The sequence below is a fragment of the Macaca thibetana genome, chromosome 4, assembly GCF_024542745.1.
Source record: "Macaca thibetana thibetana isolate TM-01 chromosome 4, ASM2454274v1, whole genome shotgun sequence".
Classification (NCBI taxonomy): domain Eukaryota; kingdom Metazoa; phylum Chordata; class Mammalia; order Primates; family Cercopithecidae; genus Macaca; species Macaca thibetana.
The window spans coordinates 139,595,114-139,614,598 of record NC_065581.1 but is presented as its reverse complement, the minus strand read 5'-3'; the positions used below and the strand labels follow the sequence as shown (position 1 = coordinate 139,614,598).

At 40.0% G+C, this 19,485-nt stretch overlaps 1 protein-coding gene across 1 annotated transcript; it reads left to right on the top strand.

Moving 5' to 3' along the window:
- Positions 1-286: 286 nt before the first annotated feature.
- Positions 287-11,948, top strand: HEY2 (hes related family bHLH transcription factor with YRPW motif 2). The gene is made up of 5 exons (XM_050788712.1): positions 287-586; positions 2,521-2,599; positions 2,725-2,808; positions 5,183-5,264; positions 9,814-11,948. The coding sequence occupies exons 1-5, from the start codon at positions 504-506 to the stop codon at positions 10,497-10,499; spliced, it is 1,014 nt and encodes a 337-aa protein (XP_050644669.1). The 5' UTR covers positions 287-503; the 3' UTR covers positions 10,500-11,948.
- The last annotated feature ends 7,537 nt before the right edge of the window (positions 11,949-19,485 follow it).

The window sequence follows — 19,485 nt, the reverse complement described above, 5'->3', positions numbered from 1 at the left end:
GGCGCGGAGAACAGAAACCCAAGGTCCAGGGCCCGCCCCCGCCGTGCCCGCGCGCTCCCTCAGCTGGGGTTAGCAAGACCGCGCTCACGCTCGCCCCGGCAGCTCCCGGCCGGCTTGCTGCGCCGGGGACCCAGGTCCGCGGCCGCGTTCCCACGCCTCGGCCGGAGCCCGGCGGCAGGCATTGGTGAGCGCGGCCCCGCCCCCTGGTCCAGCCAATCGCGGGCCACGCCGACCAGCGAGGGGGCGGTGCCAGGCGGGCGGCCAGGGCCGGCGCGCGGGGGCGGGTGAGGTGGCCCTACCCGCGCGGGGGGGCGTGGCCGGCGCCGGCTCTTGCGGCCGAGCAGAGTTGCGGCGTGGGAAAGAGCCGCTAGGAGCTGACCGCGCCGCCGCCGGAGCCGCGCCTGCCCAGGCCCGGGGAGGGAGGAGGCGGGCGCGAGGGTGCTGAGCCCAGGCCGGCGTCCGAGCTTCCGGCCGGACTGCGCCCCGCGCGGTCTTTCGCCGAGATGAAGCGCCCCTGCGAGGAGACTACCTCAGAGAGCGACATGGACGAGACCATCGACGTGGGGAGCGAGAACAATTACTCGGGGTGAGCGCGGGCTCGGCGGGAGCGGCCCGCAGCTCGGGAGCTTGGGGTAGCTTTGTGCATGCGTGGCTCCCTGGAAATCCCGAGGCTCCCTCCGCAGCATCTGGGTGGAGAGGGAAAGTTTTGCCTGAGAAAGTTTGGTGGGCTATCTCAGAGCGTGAGTTGGGATGGGGCAAGGGATGTGGGTTTTCCCCGTAGGGGTAGAGTGGCCAGGATGGGAGACGCCACTGAAAGGCAGAGCGCAGGAGTTGGCAAGGGAGGGTCCTGGCTGTCACAGTTGGGCGCGCGAACGGCAACGTCCGGGCGACAGGCGATGCCCCAGCCACTGAAACCGTATTTGGGGGCACTTTCAAAATAGATCAGGAGAACATAGAAACAATTTGATTTTTTATTTTTTGAGATACCAAAATCACAGCTTGATTTTTGGAGGAATTAAAGCAACCTGCGATGTCAAGGATAGGTAGGTTGAACTTTGCAGGTTGACCGTGTGTGACTTGGCTAACGCAAGAGTGACAGATGTAAGGATCGGAAAGGGCATCATTTCTTTGACTGCTTGTTCTCAAGTCTGGAAGAGATCGGCGTCGTAATCACAGAAGCCAGACCTCCACTTTCCTGTGACAGAGGGAGATTACCGAGGCATTTTAGAGCCAAGGCGGGTCAAATGATAATTGCTTCTAATTGGCATCACCAGAAGCACCTTAATTATTTATCTGCAGCTGTCACTCAAAGAGGGAAATTCTTCCTACCTTTGGAAAACTGGTTTTCTTTCATATTGTTATTCTAATACATACAAAGCAAAGCCTGAAATCTGCAAGAGCAAAGATATTTACACGAAACCAACGGTTTAAGTATCTAATCATTAAAGTGTTGTGCCGTCTTTAAAAATGAGGTCTGAAAAACAGAAGCTATCACGTGAAAGGTGAAACCCATAAAGAAGGGGTGAAAATGAGGGGGACAGGTAATTCAGAAATAAGATCCAGAAGTGAGAAGGTGGGGTAATAGCAACCTGGTGTGTGCAGCATTTCTAAAATGAAAGAGAACAAATAACAGGAACCTGGGCAATTTGAGAACACAAAGAAGCATAGTATCCATGAATTATGAAGAGAAACAGATACAAACTAGAAAGGGTTGTAAAAATTATGTGACCAAATAATACTTTGATAGAACTTTAAATATAAAAGTATATTTTCATTAGTAAATCCAAGGTGAATTGCAGCTTCTAGAGATTTAAGCTTAGACTAAAGGCTGAGACACACCTACAGTTTCATTTTCAAAAGAAACCATTATAATAAAATGAGTTTTAATTTTCCTATCAGTGGCATATTTAGGGAATATTTTTGGAAGATTAGTATGCAAAACATCAAGTTTGTCAGTTTTTTCCTGTTGCAATATATGACTAACTGAAATTTTGAAACAGTAGGTAGCTTCTATTTATTTTAAAGTTTGCACCTAGAGAAAAGAGTTTGACGTATGATGACTGCACATCTGTTTAATAGTGGTGCTTAACATAACCCTGATTTGAAAAAGTGGCATTACTTTGTTCAGTGTGCGTGACAGGAGGGAGAAGGGAAGCTATTTGAGATTAGTTGACTTTAAAATATATGAGTGGAACTAGAAAATGCTAATACCTAACTTCTCACCCTAACTGCCCATAATTATTTCACTGGGAGACTTTCAAGTAAAAATTCTGGGACATTTTGGCCAATGGGTTAGCATCTGGATTACTCATTTAAAAAAAAATTAAGGCGTAATTTTTACCTGAAAAGAGACAGCCGGGCTGAAAGCAAAGTCTGTTCAGAGTGAAACAAGAACTAAGAATAAAATAACACAGACTTGAACTGTGGAATCACTCTGAATATTTAATGGGTGCCACAAGTACCCAGAAGAAACTATTGTTATGTTAATGTAGCACCTGACATACTCTTCTTATTTCATAGGCAAAATACTAGCTCTGTGATTAGATTGAATTCTCCAACAACAACATCTCAGATTATGGCAAGAAAGAAAAGGAGAGGGGTATGTGATTTTTTCCCCTTTTTATTTCATGTAGCTCATACTAATGTGTAAGTTATATTTTTCCATTTGAGTAATTTTATCATTTGTGAATTCATAAACTTTGGTTGTTTGCTTCTTTTGGATAGATTATAGAGAAAAGGCGTCGGGATCGGATAAATAACAGTTTATCTGAGTTGAGAAGACTTGTGCCAACTGCTTTTGAAAAACAAGTAAGCTATCCCCTCCCCAGACTCTCCCCCATCCCACCCACCCCCCCAAAAAAAGCTCAAACAATCTGATTCGCTCATCTGGGAATGTGGGTTCTTGTTAAAGCTCATTAAAATAATGGTGTATGTGCCCTGATCTGGCACAGAGCAGCTATTTCAATAAAATGCTTTGTTGTGGCAAAACTATTAAAAACATAATCCATCATGAAGTTGAAAAACATTTCCATTCTTTAGCTTATTTTCCCCTTAAGGGTAACAGTGTTCATGCTTTCTCTGTTCTTTCTATGAATACCAGTAGTGGTTTTATTTAAAACTGTGCTGTATACAGTATCCTTCAAAAAAAAAAAAAAAAAAAAAAAGCATTTTTTTCTCAAAATGTTTTTAAAATGTAATCTTTTTAATTAGAAAACAATCAGAGCCCAAGAAGTACCATCTCTAGCTCTATTTCCTAAATAACAATACTAATAAAATTTATTTACCAAGCCATTTGCTTTCATTTTTAATCCCTGGCTTGGTAGAATGCCATTTGATTTGGGGCATCTTTGTAGAAGTTGGGTAAAAATGAAATTAATCATAAGGGCCCCTTTTCATAGTTCACCTATTCCTTTACCAAAAAAGAAAGAAAGAAAAAGATTTTGCACGCTTAGAAAAGCAGAAAGCCAAATGTTTAAATCTTCTGTGGTTTTAGAAAAGTCGCGGCTCTCTGCCTGCCGCAGTGGCTAATGACACAGATTTCTAAGAGCATCTTTCAAAGGATATGGCAGCACGTCCTTGTTGAAAATACTTCCCATTTAATTCCAATAAGACGGCAGTTGTTTGTTTATTCCATTTTGTTTGTTTACTTCATGAATCTGCAAACATTATAAAACAAGCCCTACAAAGTCCTTGGAAATTATCCAGAAAGTGCAGTTTCAATTATTAGTGACTTTATTGAATCTCCTTGTACCATTTTCATGGAAAAATTAAACACTGACCAAATACAAAACATAATATGCTACTGATTATACATTTTTAAGACAAGACACCCAATCTATATGCAGAGACTCTGTTTGATAAACTAAAAATAATGTGGAAATTGTAGTTTTGATTAGTAGCATTTTCAGTGCCAATAGGCTTCAAGTGAAAATGCCAGTAATCAGTGATGTTTTTAAAATTTGGGAGTATTAAAATGTCTGCAGTGATGAGGCGAAGTCTGTTTGATTTTTTTTCTTGGTTTGTTAGATTTTTTTTTTCTTAAATGTTGACTTAAACCTTAAAAGCAAACGTCAGTTGTTTGGCAGTTAGTTACCATAAACACAAGCTTTCCCATTTGCAGAGCTTGGCTACCAACCCTAGTGAGTTGGCCCTGTCACAATATGATTAGAAAAGTGTTCTTTAGAGCAGTTAAGTAACTCTGGCACTCTCACCGTATGTGGTGCTGATAATTTTTACAAAACAAGTAAAGTATAGAGGCCTGAAATAAACCTTAGTGTCCTTAAAAAAGAAAAAAAGAGAACATTTTGGTAATTATTTAGCTCTTCCAGGAAATGAGGAGCCACCCACAGTCCCTGAGGCAGTTTGAAATGACACATTTGTATTTCAATTAGTTACTAGAGGTTTCCTTATTTTGAAAGCAGGGACATAGAATTATATTTGCAAGACAATTTTATTAAGAACTATTTTAAAAGGTTCACAAATCCTCAAGCATTTATGATGCTTCCTAGGTAAGTAGTAAATTATTGCTTCTTGTTTGTGAGCTTAGAAATTCACAGTGACACCTGCTGGTAATTATTGGAGGAAAAAAACCGTAAAAGTCTTCCCTTTTAAAATTTTTGGATCTGCTTGAAATGCAGATCCAATTATATTGTTCTAGTGTGAATACCTTATTTCAGGATTTAGTAGACCTGTGAAAGGACTTACTGGAATTTTCTATTTTAAAAAAATTTAACAATCAGTTGCTAAAATTCTATCTCCTTATCTTCTGCAGTTGTTATGCAACTCCTCTAGACTTTGGCTTTATAGAAGACTGTTGATGCTCCATAATAAAACATACTATTAACCAAGATACAGATTGAATGCAAAGTTTGAGATTTTTACAATTGAAATCGTTTTGCTGTGGTGATCTTAGGAGAATAATTATTCTTATGATTTAAAAAAAGTCATTTATTCTGGTTTCTTTTAGTCTTTAAAAGTTAAAATGGCAAATAGTTGTCATTAGGTATGACATTAATTAGTGCTTTCATGTAAGGTTTGAAAATAATTTGAAGTTTTCTGTGAAAAAGTACAAGTTGGAATTGTCTAGTGAGAGGGAAATTGAAGCCATACTGCTAAATTCAGTGTATAATGTTTCAAATTAGTTTCTGTAGGACACACGATAATTTATTATTTATTTATGAAGGGATCTGCAAAGTTAGAAAAAGCTGAAATATTGCAAATGACAGTGGATCATTTGAAGATGCTTCAGGCAACAGGGGGTAAAGGTAAGTAGATGACTTCATTTTTTTTTTTTTTTTGCCTTTTTTACCTTTCTCTTTTCATATTATTCCCACTAATATTGTAAGGAAGTCATAGCTGAACAGTTCTTTAACAAGCTGAGATAGGTGGCCCCAGATTAAAGCCGTGGAAATCAATGCTAATGGCAGGATTGAACTCGTGGGAAAGAACTTCTGGAACAAAAGAAGCACTTGACCCTGGGCTTGTGTTTGCTTTCATAATACTGTGGGAGTAAAGCTTCATTCACAGCAGCCTGGTCAGAGATTTGTTTAGAACTTAAGAAGTGCATGCTGGAATCTGTACAGAAAGAACAAAAAACAAACACACAAACATCCAAACATAAACAGGAGGTTAGAGGCAATCCTTTTCTCCTCCTTCTCCTTCTTTCTTCCTACTCCTTCTCCTCCTCCTTCTTCATTAAATGAAGGCTAAGACTGAAAATAATTCAGCTATTCCAAAGGAAGTGACTCTAGAGTTATTTTCATTATTGTTTTCAAATTTTGACTGGTCTTGAATTTAGACCAAACAGAACAGTTGAAGTGCAGGTAGGAAGTCTCTACACTAGAAGCCACTAATGGAGCAGAGTCATTCTTGGGGAAAGCAAACAGGGGCAGGCACTCCAGGTCCAGGGCCCTAGAGAGGTGTCCTCTGTACTGGATAGTGATTTAGGGAGGAATTGTCAAGGTGGTGAGAGAGGATCTCTCATCTCATGCTAAAAATAGCCTTAAGATCCTAGTTCACTCAGATTTCGTTATCCCACTTACATATCACAACTCGGACTTGATTTTGCCCCTCTGAATCTTTTTCATCCTTCAAAGAATCCTTGGATATTCACCTTAGCCAAGGGTGTTATTCAGTACATTTAACAACTGAATAAGGAGAAGGTATCAGAAGGATTTAAGGGCTCCAACTAAATCCTGGAGGCCTCCCCGTGCTCAGCATTAACCTTTTACTACACAGTATATGGGTCCTAGATCAGGGCAGAGGCAGGGCATTGGAGGGAAGCAACTGTTACCAGTATTTAATTCCTATATGGCCATACCATTGAGGATCTCTAGAACATCAGCCCTGATCTTAACCATCTTTTTCCTGTGTCTAGTAGGAGAGAGGGTAACCATTGTACAGAGAAGCCCCAATGGGTTGATTTATCCCAGATTGTACCTTCTCAAGGAACCATCCTGAATGATGGCATGAAATGCAAACATTCTTACATAACAGAAAAGATAACTGGATTAAATCACAGAAGCCAATGATCCATGTAGCTTGACCACTGCTGTGCCTCTGACCTAAGAAAAAAGTCTGGGCTGCACTTTGAAGGCTACACTAGCGGCATGAGCACCAAAGGCCCCTGCAGCCCCATGATGCTGTCTCTACAACTGCTACCTCAGGATATTAGGATGCTGATTGAATTAGTCATGCTACAAGAAAATTTGTTTGATTGCTTTACTTCCCTTAGCATTGTGAGCCACAAGTCTAAGTTTTCTTATCAGGGTTTCAAATATTTGGCATGAGCCGTACTTCTAAAGAGTAATATTGTTCTTAGGCTTTATTATAAAAACTAAGTTCCATCTTGGTTGCTATTCTTGGCCACCCGAACAGTCCTAAAATTTGTCCCAGAATAGTTTGTGAACAGATATTTCCAAGTAGGCTCCATCCACGTCGCCTGTCAGGTCATTGAAGCGGTCATTGCACTGGAGAATGGCCTTCAAGAAGGGAGCTGGCAGCCGGGAGTGGTGGCCCATGCCTATAATACCAGCACTTTGGGAGGCCGAGGTGGGCGGATCACCTGAGATCCAGAGTTTGAGACCAGCCTGACCAACATGGAAAAATCCCGTTTCTACTAAAAATACAAAATTAGCTGGGCATGGTGGCGCATGCCTGTAATCCCAGCTACTCAGTAGGCTGAGGCAGGAGAATCGCTTGAACCCGGGAGGCAGAGGTTGTGGTGAGCCAAGATCGCGCCATTGCACTCCAGCCTAGGCAACAAGAGTGAAACTCCATCGCAGCAAAAATAAAAAGTGAAAAAAAAGAAGGGAGCTGGCAGTTTGGGTTAACATTGTAAAAGACTACCAATTGCCTCATAGTGCAGTGGTGAAGAGCATCGCATCTGTAGCTGGATTGCCTGATTTCAAATACTGGTTCTGTCATTGATTAGCTCTGTGACTTTGGGTAAATTACTGTCCCCTGGGAGCTGGTCCAGTTTTATCATTTGTAAAAAGAGGACAGTTGTAGTCTCCATACTATATAACTCATAAGGCTGTCACAAGTTAATTTACTTAAGGCCGATAGAATAGTGCTGGCATAGAGGGAGTGGTATGGACATGTATGTCATTGTTGGCCCAACATCCATGCACAAAAGGGAGCTACTTATCCTCAATTCCCTCTGAAGTCCACAATAGGATAGGAATTGCATAATTTATATTCCTTAAGATACAACAGAGAGCTCAACCATATATGACAACATAGCAGGCAAACCACAAATTTCAATTACTTCATGACCAGTAATGAAAATTCTTAGAAGCTCTTGGGGCTCCAATTCTGTCAGTTCCTTCTTTATAGTCTGTCTTGGTATGACAATAGTATCTAGAGAGGATTTAGTAGAATAACCTAAGTTTCAAAATCCTTCTGGATTTCTGGACTCTGTCTATTCTATTCATTACCCCTGTCTTTCTCTCATGGGAGTCAGAAGTCTACAAAGCCCTACAGAACCCTGAGGACCAAAATGTGAAATCTTTCCATGAATACCTCTTCTTCAGGAATAGCTTTTCATCCTAATCCAGGAGGCTCTATTTGTTAACTATGTCAGAGTCCTGGGATGATAACTATTTTTGCTGCTGATCTTCCATATTTCATGGTATTCTCTTGGTTTCAGCTTTGTACTATTGTTGTTTCTGTTTTAGTAGTGTATATATTTGCCACAAATATCTTTTGGGGACTTCCAAATCGTTGGAATTTTAGCTTTAGGACTTTGGATATATGTGACTACTATTTCCGAAGTTCTTTGATTACAGATTAAGATAGTCAAATTTTTAATAGGTGATGAATAAACAGGTAATGCTTTGATCAGCAAAAACATAAACAGATAATGTAGTAAATGTTCTAGATAAAAATAACTGCTGGGTGTGGTGGCTCATGCCTGTAATCCCAGCACTTTGGGAAGCTAAGGCAGGAGGATTGCTTGAGATCAGGAGTTCTAGACCAGTCAGGGCAACATAGCGAGATCTTGTCTGTACTAAAAATCAAACAGATTAGCCAGGTGTGGTGGCACATGCCTGTAGTCCCAGCTACTCAGGAGGCTGAGGCAGGAAGATCACTTAACCCCGGGAGATGGAGCCTGCAGTGAGCTGTGATCGGGCCACCACACTCCAGCCTGGGTGACAGAGTGAGACCTTGTCTCAAACATAAATAAATTAATAAATAACCTTGTTCGAATGTGATATTTCTTATTCATGTATATACACATCCCCAAAATGAATAGACTAAACTTTTGATTTAGAAATTGCTTTTTAAAAAGTTGTAAATGAAAAATAATCTGTTTGTATATACCAGGTGCAAGAAGGCAACATTTCCCCCAAATGTCTGATTATTATTGTGCTCTACATGGGCACTCTGATAACTACACATTATTGTTTTCTATTCTAATGTATTGTCTTCAGACAGACACTCAGATAAATGTGACCAAGATCTAACCATTTTTATGGTAGTAACCATAGGTATAGGAGTGCATGCATATACACTGACAAAATTAATATACATTTTTTTCTGGGGTGTATGCCAAAAAAATGTAAGGACATATATTTGAACTTCAGAAAAACTAGGAGTTAACATACAGTATTTTCATATCAGGAACTTAGCCTTATATTACGGACAGAAAAATAAGCTCTTCAAGTAAGAAACCAAATATTTTTTAAAAACTCATTTTGTTTTCATTAAATTTTTTATACAAAGTTATGACAAGATGTTTTCACTTTGTTGATAAAAAACATTGTGAGTCAAGAAGCAGTTATGAATTTATGGCGATTCTAGCACATTTCTAAAGTCCTCAAGCTGCTAAGATGCACTTGGCATCTCTGTTAAAATGCCAAGAGAGTAAAGATGTTTCAGATAAGCCCTTTAATCTCCAACTCATGTGACAGAGACAGAGAGACTGGAACTCTGTATTTCCATGAAAAAGTTTCCTGGGGAATTTCACTATCCCACAATACAAAAGGGGAGACCCCATTTCTTTCTCTGGAAGTGTTTGAAACGCAGATGTTCTTAATTTTTTTCCCCACTGTGATATTTAGCTGCAAGAACAACTGCAGCATATTGCATTGCCAGAGTTGTGACACATGTGAGTGGCAAAGTATACCTTCTTGACTTCTGCACAAAATTAAAACCATAAATAGCTGGCAATATTTTCAGAAAGGATTATCGTTCGACTTCAGTCTTCTGAAGGACAGAGTGGAACATCAGTGGGTGGTTATTCTTAACTATACCGTTTTCTCACCCCTACCTCCCCCCCATGTCCCCTACTTTGCTCAAACCCACTTTTAGGCTACTTTGACGCACACGCTCTTGCCATGGACTTCATGAGCATCGGATTCCGAGAGTGCCTAACAGAAGTGGCGCGGTACCTGAGCTCAGTGGAAGGCCTGGACTCCTCGGATCCGCTGCGGGTGCGGCTCGTGTCTCATCTCAGCACTTGCGCCACCCAGCGGGAGGCAGCGGCCATGACATCCTCCATGGCCCACCACCATCATCCGCTCCACCCGCATCACTGGGCCGCCGCCTTCCACCACCTGCCCGCAGCCCTGCTCCAGCCCAACGGCCTCCATGCCTCAGAGTCAACCCCTTGTCGCCTCTCCACAACTTCAGAAGTGCCTCCTGCCCACGGCTCTGCTCTCCTCACGGCCACGTTTGCCCACGCGGATTCAGCCCTCCGAATGCCATCCACGGGCAGTGTAGCCCCCTGCGTACCACCTCTCTCCACCTCTCTCTTGTCCCTCTCTGCCACCGTCCACGCTGCAGCTGCAGCAGCCACCGCGGCTGCACACAGCTTCCCTCTGTCCTTCGCGGGGGCATTCCCCATGCTCCCCCCAAACGCAGCAGCAGCAGTGGCCGCGGCCACAGCCATCAGCCCGCCCTTGTCAGTATCAGCCACGTCCAGTCCTCAGCAGACCAGCAGTGGAACAAACAGTAAACCTTACCGACCCTGGGGGACAGAAGTTGGAGCTTTTTAAATTTTTCTTGAACTTCTTGCAATAGTAACTGAATGTCCTCCATTTCAGAGTCAGCTTAAAACCTCTGCACCCTGAAGGTAGCCATACAGATGCCGACAGATCCACAAAGGAACAATAAAGCTATTTGAGACACAAACCTCACGAGTAGAAATGTGGTATTCTCTTTTTTCTCTCTCCCTTTTTTGTTTGGTTTAAGGCAGCTCGGTAACTGACATCGCAACTTTTGAAAACTTCACACTTGTTACCATTTAGAAGTTTCCTGGAAAATGTATGGACTGTACCATCCAGCAGTGCATCACTATGTCTGAATTGGGGAAGAAAAATGCCCTGACTGAATTATCTGGAGACTAGATGGGAAAATATAGAGAGAGAGAGTGAGAGAGTCATGTTTCATAAGTGCCTGAGCTTAGGAAGTTTTCTTCTGGCTATATGACATTGCACAAGGAAAGACAAGTGTGGAAGATAGGTTAAGAAAGGAACGGGACAGAAGTCTTGCAATAGGCTGCAGACATTTTAATACCATGCCAGAAAGAGTATTCTGCTGAAACTAACAGGTTTTATTGGTCAAAATGACTGCTGAAAATAATTTTCAAGTTGGAAGATCTAGTTTTACCTTAGTTTGCCTTCTCTGTACAGACATGCCAAGAGGTGACATTTAGCAGTGCATTGGTATAAGCAATTATTTCATCAGTTGTCAGATTAACAAGCATTTCTGCTCTGCCTGCAAGCCCCCAGGCACTTTTTTTTTGGAATGGCTCAAAATATGGTGCTTCTTTATATAAACCTTACATTTATATAGTGCACCTATGAGCAGTTGTCTACCATGTGCCCACCAGAGGCTATTTAATTCATGCCAACTTGAAAACTCCAGTTTGTAGGAGTTTGGTTTAATTTATTCAGTTTCATTTGGACTATTTTTATATATTTATCCTCTTCATTTTCTCCTAATAATGCAACATCTATTCTTGTCACCCTTTGGGAGAAGTTACATTTCTGGAGGTGATGAAGCAAGGAGGGAGCACTGGGAAGAGAAAAGCTACAATTTTTAAAGCTCTTTGTCAAGTTAGTGATTGCATTTGATCCCAAAGCAAGATGAATGTATGCAATGGGATGTACATAAGTTATTTTTGCCCATGCCTAAACTAGTGCTATGTAATGGGGTTGTGGTTTTGTTTTTTCGATTTCGTTTAATGACAAAATAATCTCTTATGCTGAAATCAAGCATGTGAGAGTTTATGTTTAAAAGATAAGAGACACAACATGTATTATGCACTTCATTTCTCTACTGTGTGGAGAAAGCAATAAACAGAATGTTAAACATTATGCAAAATTATACTTTTAAATATTTGTTTTAAAATTACTGTACCTAGTCTTTTTGCATTACTTTGTAACCTTTTTCTATGCAAGAGTCTTTACATATCACTAATTAAATGAAGTCCTTTTTGACTATTTTTTATGTGGATGAGTTGCTTTGCAGAAAAGTTTCCTTCCACTTTCTACGTGGAAAGTCGACATGAATTTCAAGAGAGGTCTTTGTTTACTAACAATCCAAGCTATGGCTTTTCTTTATGTCTTTCAAAATCATTTGATATAATTCACAGCTTGCCTGAAAATAACATTTATCTGAGCTTGTAAACTAAGCATAGGCAGGTAAGATACTTGGAGGCAAGAAATAATCAGTTTCCTCTGCCTTTTATTCTTAACTACAGTTCTTGGGAAAGTGCAAATTCAAGACTTCCAAATGGTATACCAAATATAGGATAATAAGCTAGAACATGTCATACATGTTGCAATTCAAAAAGATTTGTAGAGTGTTTTAAAGACGTCACATACATACATGATAGGTATGTACATACATCCTAATGATAAATCCCTTGTGCTTCAATGACAATTTTGTTCGTTGCTGTGGAAGTTTTATGGGTATTGCCTCTGCTTCAGTGAGGTCTAAATAAACCATCATAGAGCTCCTGAAGCTATTGGGCCAAACAACGTGAAAAGAATGAAAGTTTTATTATGCTTTATCAATTTGTTCAAAGGAAAAAGTAGGAGGACTTTTATAGTATTCTGGTTTTGAAAAAATCAAGCAAACAGTTTAATTTCTGTCTGTAAGTGGGTAATGAAAAGGTCGGGGGAGGCAAAAGCAAATCACCTTGTTTCTCGTGTGTATAAGCCCTGTGGTTCCTATATTTTCAGTTGGCTCTAATAGAATGAGATAGCAAATAAGAAAATTGATTTCGTTGTCTTAGGTGTTTACTTTATAATCACGATTTGTGGACAACGGCCATATAATTTTTGCTTTAAGATCTACAACCTGAATGTATGCCTATTGTAATGTCAGCATTCAGAGAACTTTTCCTTTTTTGAAATGTAAACTTAGAGATCAGGAATTTAAAATTTATTTGAATTCAATATTTTTAAGATAAATTTCTTTCCTTCTTCCTTCCCTCCCTTTCTTTTCCTTTTATTTTTCTTACATTTTGTATTACAGGTTATATATGTATTATTATTTTTTTTCTTTTTTTCTTTTCTTTCTCTTTTTTTCTTTTTTGAGACAGGGTCTCTGCTCACTCTGTCACCCAGGCTGAAATGCAGTGGTGTGATCATAACTCACTGCAGCCTCGATCTCCCAGGTGCAGGTGATCCTCCCACCTCAGCCTCCCAAGTAGCTGGGACCAAAGGCATGCACCAGCACACTTGGCTAATTTTTGTATTTTTTATAGAGACAGGGCCCTACTATATTGCCCGGGCTGCTCTTGACCTCCTGCGCTCAATTCGTCCACCCACTTCAGCCTCCCAAAGTGCTGGGATTATAGGCATGAGCCTTCATGCCCAGTCAGATTATTATTTTTCAATTCCACTGACTTAAGTATTTGCAAACGAACTTGCAACATAGTTAATAAGAAAGTGTTCCTAAAGATAATCATTGTCAGTAATTCAATCATTTCAAGTTAATTATGATCAGTGTTTCATATGATTGACTTTTAGCATCACGTATCACTGTTTATATCAACCTGACCATCGGAGGTTGCCATCTCCCATCCAAGTGTTCTGTGAAGGTGGTATTCCACCTTCAGATGTGGTAATTTTCATGTTTGCTACCAAAATAGAAAAAGAGTCATACCCTTTAAAGTTATTTTAGGGAAAAAGAATTTTCAGGGTTTGATTTATTGATGGTTGCTTTTATTTGTGTAAAAGTCCCAAAATTAACTCAAAGGATTTTTAACAGGATAAAAGGTAAAAGGGAACACTTTTAGAAATTTGTGTTTTCCCAACTCTTTAAAGCTATGTGCGTGACTAATTAGAAGTTTTGTTTAAAGTTCACATCAGTGAGCCAGAAGCTATTTTTTTTTTAAATAACTGCTGTGTGCCCAGCATTGCACCGTATATGTTGAGTTTTGCATGGTGTGTAGTGGCACATCAAAGTACAATCCTATAGACTGATAATGATAGGTATGACTGCCACCCTAGCTATTCACAGGGATTCTCAAAAGAAGGAGGTGCACTAAGAGTGACAAAAGGAGATTCTGGGAGCTAGAGGGAGGAGGCTTTTTGCTCTTCTTTGGATATTTTACTACCACAAATATGATATTGCATTTTTGAAGAAATATGAAGGAACTTTAAAAGAGTGATGTTGAAACATTAAAAAGTTGAAATATTTATATATATATATTTTTGAGACAGGGTCTCCCTGTGTCACCCAGGCTGCAGTACAGTGGTGTGATCATGGCTCACTGCAGCCTGAACCTCCCGGGCTCAGGTGATCCTCCCACCTCAGCCTCCCAAGCAGCTAGGGAAAAGTTCAAATATTAACCAGAGACATGGCTCTCCTATGCACCTGTGCATATGTATTATCAACATAATGAAGCCTTTTGGATTATCTTTCTTATATATTCAAATTGTTCTTTTTGCCAATCATTAAGTTATCATAAAGTCAGACTAATCACCTTAGTAACATCATGAGAAAACAATATGATTTTAGAATTCCGTATTTCCATGAGTCTAAGACTCCATTAGTTGCGAGATACACTATTGTTGAAGATCAGTTTTTAAAGAAAAAGAACCGCTACAACATAACTTTACACATTGACCATAAAACTCCCTAATTACTAGAACGTAAAAACAAAAAATTTCAATGCATCTCAGATTTTAGGCAATACAATAACACAGCATTGTACTCCAATGCAATTTTAGAAATTCATGGCTAGAGTTGTACATAGATGAAAATGTGGCTGTTTTAGCTTCCATTTAAAATATCTCAATAGGATAGAGTCCTAGTCAAATCGAAGAATCTTGATTGACTTTGAAAGCCTAATGGTCTAAAAATAGATGCATTTAAACTTTTTATTGCCCAATGGGACTGCTTCTAGTTGTTCTGCTGCATTTTACTGAAGAATGGAGTTTGACTTCCCCTTATAATTCTTTTAAGATCTAAGCACTGACTGAGGCTGTGAGTATTTCAGCAACTACAACAAAGCATTGCAGCAAACATGACATCATAAACTGTGACTATAGTTCATATTATTTGGAAGGCTAAGTCTTTGAACTTGGTTGGGAGACTTATGAAGAAGAAAAAGCCCCTGAGCTTACGTAGACAATCTTGCGTGAGGGGCCAGAGGCAGACGGGATACGGTTCTGTAGGCACCACGTGGTGCTTTTTCCCATGGCTCCCTCACTTCTAACTTTAAAGGAAAGGAAAGGAAGTGGTCAGGGAATCTGCTCTGACTGTTGGAACCAGTACCTACTGTAAGGTGCACGTCTGAAAAAGAAAATCAATTATGATACTAACTGCTAATATTGGTCAGTTGTTATCTATACTAAGCCCCATGCTAAGTGTTTGTTTTGACATCTGTTTCTTCATTTAAGCCTCATAACTGTCCTGTAGAGTAAATAATAGTTTATTTACTTACATATTAGGAATTGGAGAATAAAGCTTAGTCATCCAAGGCCATTCCTAGCAGGTTAAGCTATGAGTTAAACTATCTGAAAACTGATACTTAAATTCATACTTTTGACCTCTAGGCTGTGACTTTTGACATTGCTTTTTTGGTCTCAGAATTATTCAGACTCCCCCAGGATTTCAGCCTACCTAGGATCAGTTTGGACTAAAGATGACAGTAAATCCAGCTGTAGTATTATCGTAAAATCACTCCATCTCACTATTTTAATATATGAAAGGATGAAAAAAGGAATAACTCCACTTTATAATGCAACATAAAAGGGAAATTATTTTGGCAGTTCTCTAGTTTTAACTCAACTTTCAATCAAGTCACACCTATCTTTTCTTAATCTATGAACTTACTCTTTAAAGGCTACCAAAGAAAATTCTATAATCTCACTTAAAGTGGTTGACAAAGGTGGCAAAATGGTGAAGTATTAAAGTGCTAAGCAAATTGAATTTGAAAAAAAAAAAGTCATTTCCAATCTTCCATTGGATCTAAAAGATAAGAAATTGTTATTGTTGTTGTTGTTGTTTAGGGAGAATGCTGGATTATTCTGAATGTTTATACTCCATAGGTCCATTTGCCATAAAACAAAATTCTTCATTTGACCTATGAACACCTGTCCAGTAACCCATTAATAATTATTTAATAATTCTCATTATCAGAAAGGGCCTTTTAACTGACCTAACTCTTCGGCCTATAGTTAAAGAATGTTTTTGATAGCAGTTAACAGTTAATATGTGTATAATTTTTCAAAAATCTTATGCCCAGAGACATTTTTATATGCCTCTAAGTTCTTAGCCTTCTGTAAACTAAATATTTGGTTTTCTTGACCTCTGTTGTCATTCTGTTAGTGTGTGGAAAAGAAGAGATTCATGCATATGAAGTGTGACATGGATGTAACAGAATGTATTATAAGCTTTTTTTAAGGGGTAGAAAGAGGTTGAATAACCTTGGCATTTAACTCTAAAGTTTCTTGTATCAAGTTTGCATTGTAAGTCTTGTGTTTTCATTACAATGAAAACAAAGTCACATTTTCTCACGCGGAAGAAAAAGTATTTTGCAAAGAATGGCTATTATTCATAATGTTTTACTTGTATAAGTGCAGTGATAAATTACGACTCTGAACACAAGTGAATATCTTGAGTTAACCCCTCCTTTCCTGGTTATAAGCTATCAAGCTGAACAGGATTTACCTTCCTAGGTCTTTCAGCACTTCTTTTTTAACCTTTTTTCTTAATTGCAGAGAACCTAAAGACTTTTTTTTTTTCCACCAAAACAATGTGACCTGAGCTTTGCATAGCTCTGTTTGAGTGGACTTTCCCCTAGGCCAGCAATGACTGGCTTCTTTCCCTGTCCTAACCAGTCTGTCCCAGCGCAACTGCATCAAATTGTCTTCTTTGGGGACCTAGCAAGTTGACGGAGATGTGTTTGCAGTCATGAGGGCAAAACACAGAGGCACATAGACCATATTTAACTCTCAATGATAACACATTTCTGTCACAGGCACAAGCCACTCTTAAATGAGAACTAAGCCAGTCACATTTTGATCTTACAAGCAGCCACTGTTAGATTTATTTTATGGTTTTGACAATGAAAAGATAAGCGTAACATAGTACAAATGGTTGGGTGTGGTAACATCATGAAAACTCATGTGCAAGCCAGGCACACATGTGCCTGTAGTTCCAAGTACACGGGAGGCTGAGGCAGGAGGATCATTTGAGTCAGGGGTTCAAGCCTGCAGTGAGCCATGATGGTGCCACTGTGCTCCAGCCTGGGTGACAGAGGGAGATTCCATCTCAAAAACAAAAACCAAAAAGACCTGTGCAAGCTGGTGACCCATCAGCTAAGGGAGATGAGGGTATGGCCAAGCTCAGTGGACAAGCCTTGCCTGTGGTAACACACATCTTTTACTGATACTTGGAAGGAAGCTTGAGAGGCCGTTGGGCCCATGTGAAATATATTCATAAGTCCATCACTACTAAATCATTAACAGATTTAAGGCATATGTGTTGCATCAAGAGAACAGGCTTAAAACACCAAGTGCCTCCTGACCAAGACGATCATGGGAAACGAGTCTCAGCGCTCAACCCATGAATTATCTGGCCACACTGACCATTTCTCATACCAGAGATACTTTTTTGATGTGATCCTCAAACCCCAAGGATTCCCAAGAGTGGGAGCCACAGTCAAAACAACACAGGAACAATAATTCAATATAAATGCATTTAGCCACTTCTCCAAACACCAAGATGCAGCAGACAAGACAATCCCTTTGCTCTGGATATCAGGAGCTTGGACAAAAGAAGAAACAAAGTTGATAAATTTTTGTCTTTAGGATATGACACAGTGAGATAAGTGGTGAAAGTTATTTGTTTGTTATGCTTAAATGTATAGTGTAAGAGTTAAAATTCTGGCTGGGCACAGTGGCTCACGCCTGTATTCCTAGCACTTAGGGAGGCCGAGGTGGACAGATCACAAGGTCAGGAGTTTGAGACCATCCTGGCTAACACGGTGAAACCCCATCTCTACTAAAAGTACAAAAATTAGCCAGGCATGGTGGCAGGCGCCTGTAGTCCCAGCTACTTGGGAGGCTGAGGCAGGAGAATCACTTGAATCTGGGAGGTGGAGGTTGCAGTGAACTGAGATTGTGCCACCACACTCCAACCTGGGCAACAGAGTGAAACTCCATCTCAAAAAAAAAAAAAAAATTGCGTAAGTGTGTTTTCTACTGATACAGTAAAGACATTAACAAGGAAGTTGTTTGCTTAATAATACAACAACTTCACAGCCATATCTAGGAAAATGCATGTTTAATTACTTAAATCAAGTTTTCTAAGCAATTTTGTTTAAGATGTAGGAGCTTCTTAAAATTCTTGGTGCTAATTCATCAGACCACTTATAAATACTTATAAGTTTATAAACCACTTATAAACAACTTGAACTCCATATTTATAATTCTAGTGAATTTATCTCTATTCGATATTTATAAGTCATTATAAAATATCTCAACTCTTCAAATAGTATAATAAGTATAAAGACTAGAGGAACAGGTTTTGAAATCAGACAGACCTGATGCATCTTGAGATTTAATGGCTATGCAACTTTGGACAAATTACTGAACTTTGGACAAATTACTAAGCTTTGTTTTTATCATTAGTAAAATAGTTTTGTTTTGTTTTGAGACAGGGTCTTGCTCTGTCACCCAGGCTGGAATGCAGTGGCACGATCACAGCTCACTGTAGTACTGACCTCCTAGGCTCAGACAATCATCCCACCTGAGCCTCCCTAGCAGCCGGGACTATAGGTGTGGGTCACCATGCCTGGCTAATTTTTTTTTTTTTTTTTAGGATGGGGGTCTTGCTATGTTGCCTAGGCTGGTCTTGAACTCCTGGACTCAAGTGATCCTACCGTTTCTGCCTCCCAAACTGCTAGGATTACAGGCATGAGCCCCCATACCCAGCCATAAAATAGAATTTTACAAAAGAAAGCTATCTCATAAGGATTTTCTGAGGATTACCTGAGATAATGTTCATAAGACCTGACACATAGCATATTATCAATAAATGGTAGTGCAGTTTATTCAAATTTAGTTTATTAAAGGTGTTTTAATATCCACATTAAGTCTCATTTGGTCTTTTTTTTTTTTTTTTTTTTTTCTGAGTCAGAGTCTTGCTCTGTAGCCCAGGCTGGAGTCCAGTGGTATGATCTCAGCTGACTGCAACCTCCACCTCCCAGGTTTAAGCAATTCTCCTGACCCAGGCTCCTGATAGTGGGGATTACAGGCACCTGCCACCATGCCCGGCTAATTGTTTGTATTTTTAGTAGAGACAGGGTTTTGCCATGTTGGCCAGGCTGCTCTTGAACTCCTGATCTCAGGTGATCCACCTGCCTCGGCCTTCCAAAGTGCTGGGATTACAGGAATGAGCCACCGTGCCTGGCCTCATTTGTCTTATACACAACTTCTGCTTTCCCACTCAGACACTTTCATTCGAATATATACCAAGGTACTCCCCCAATATCCATTCTCTTTACATTAAATGAAT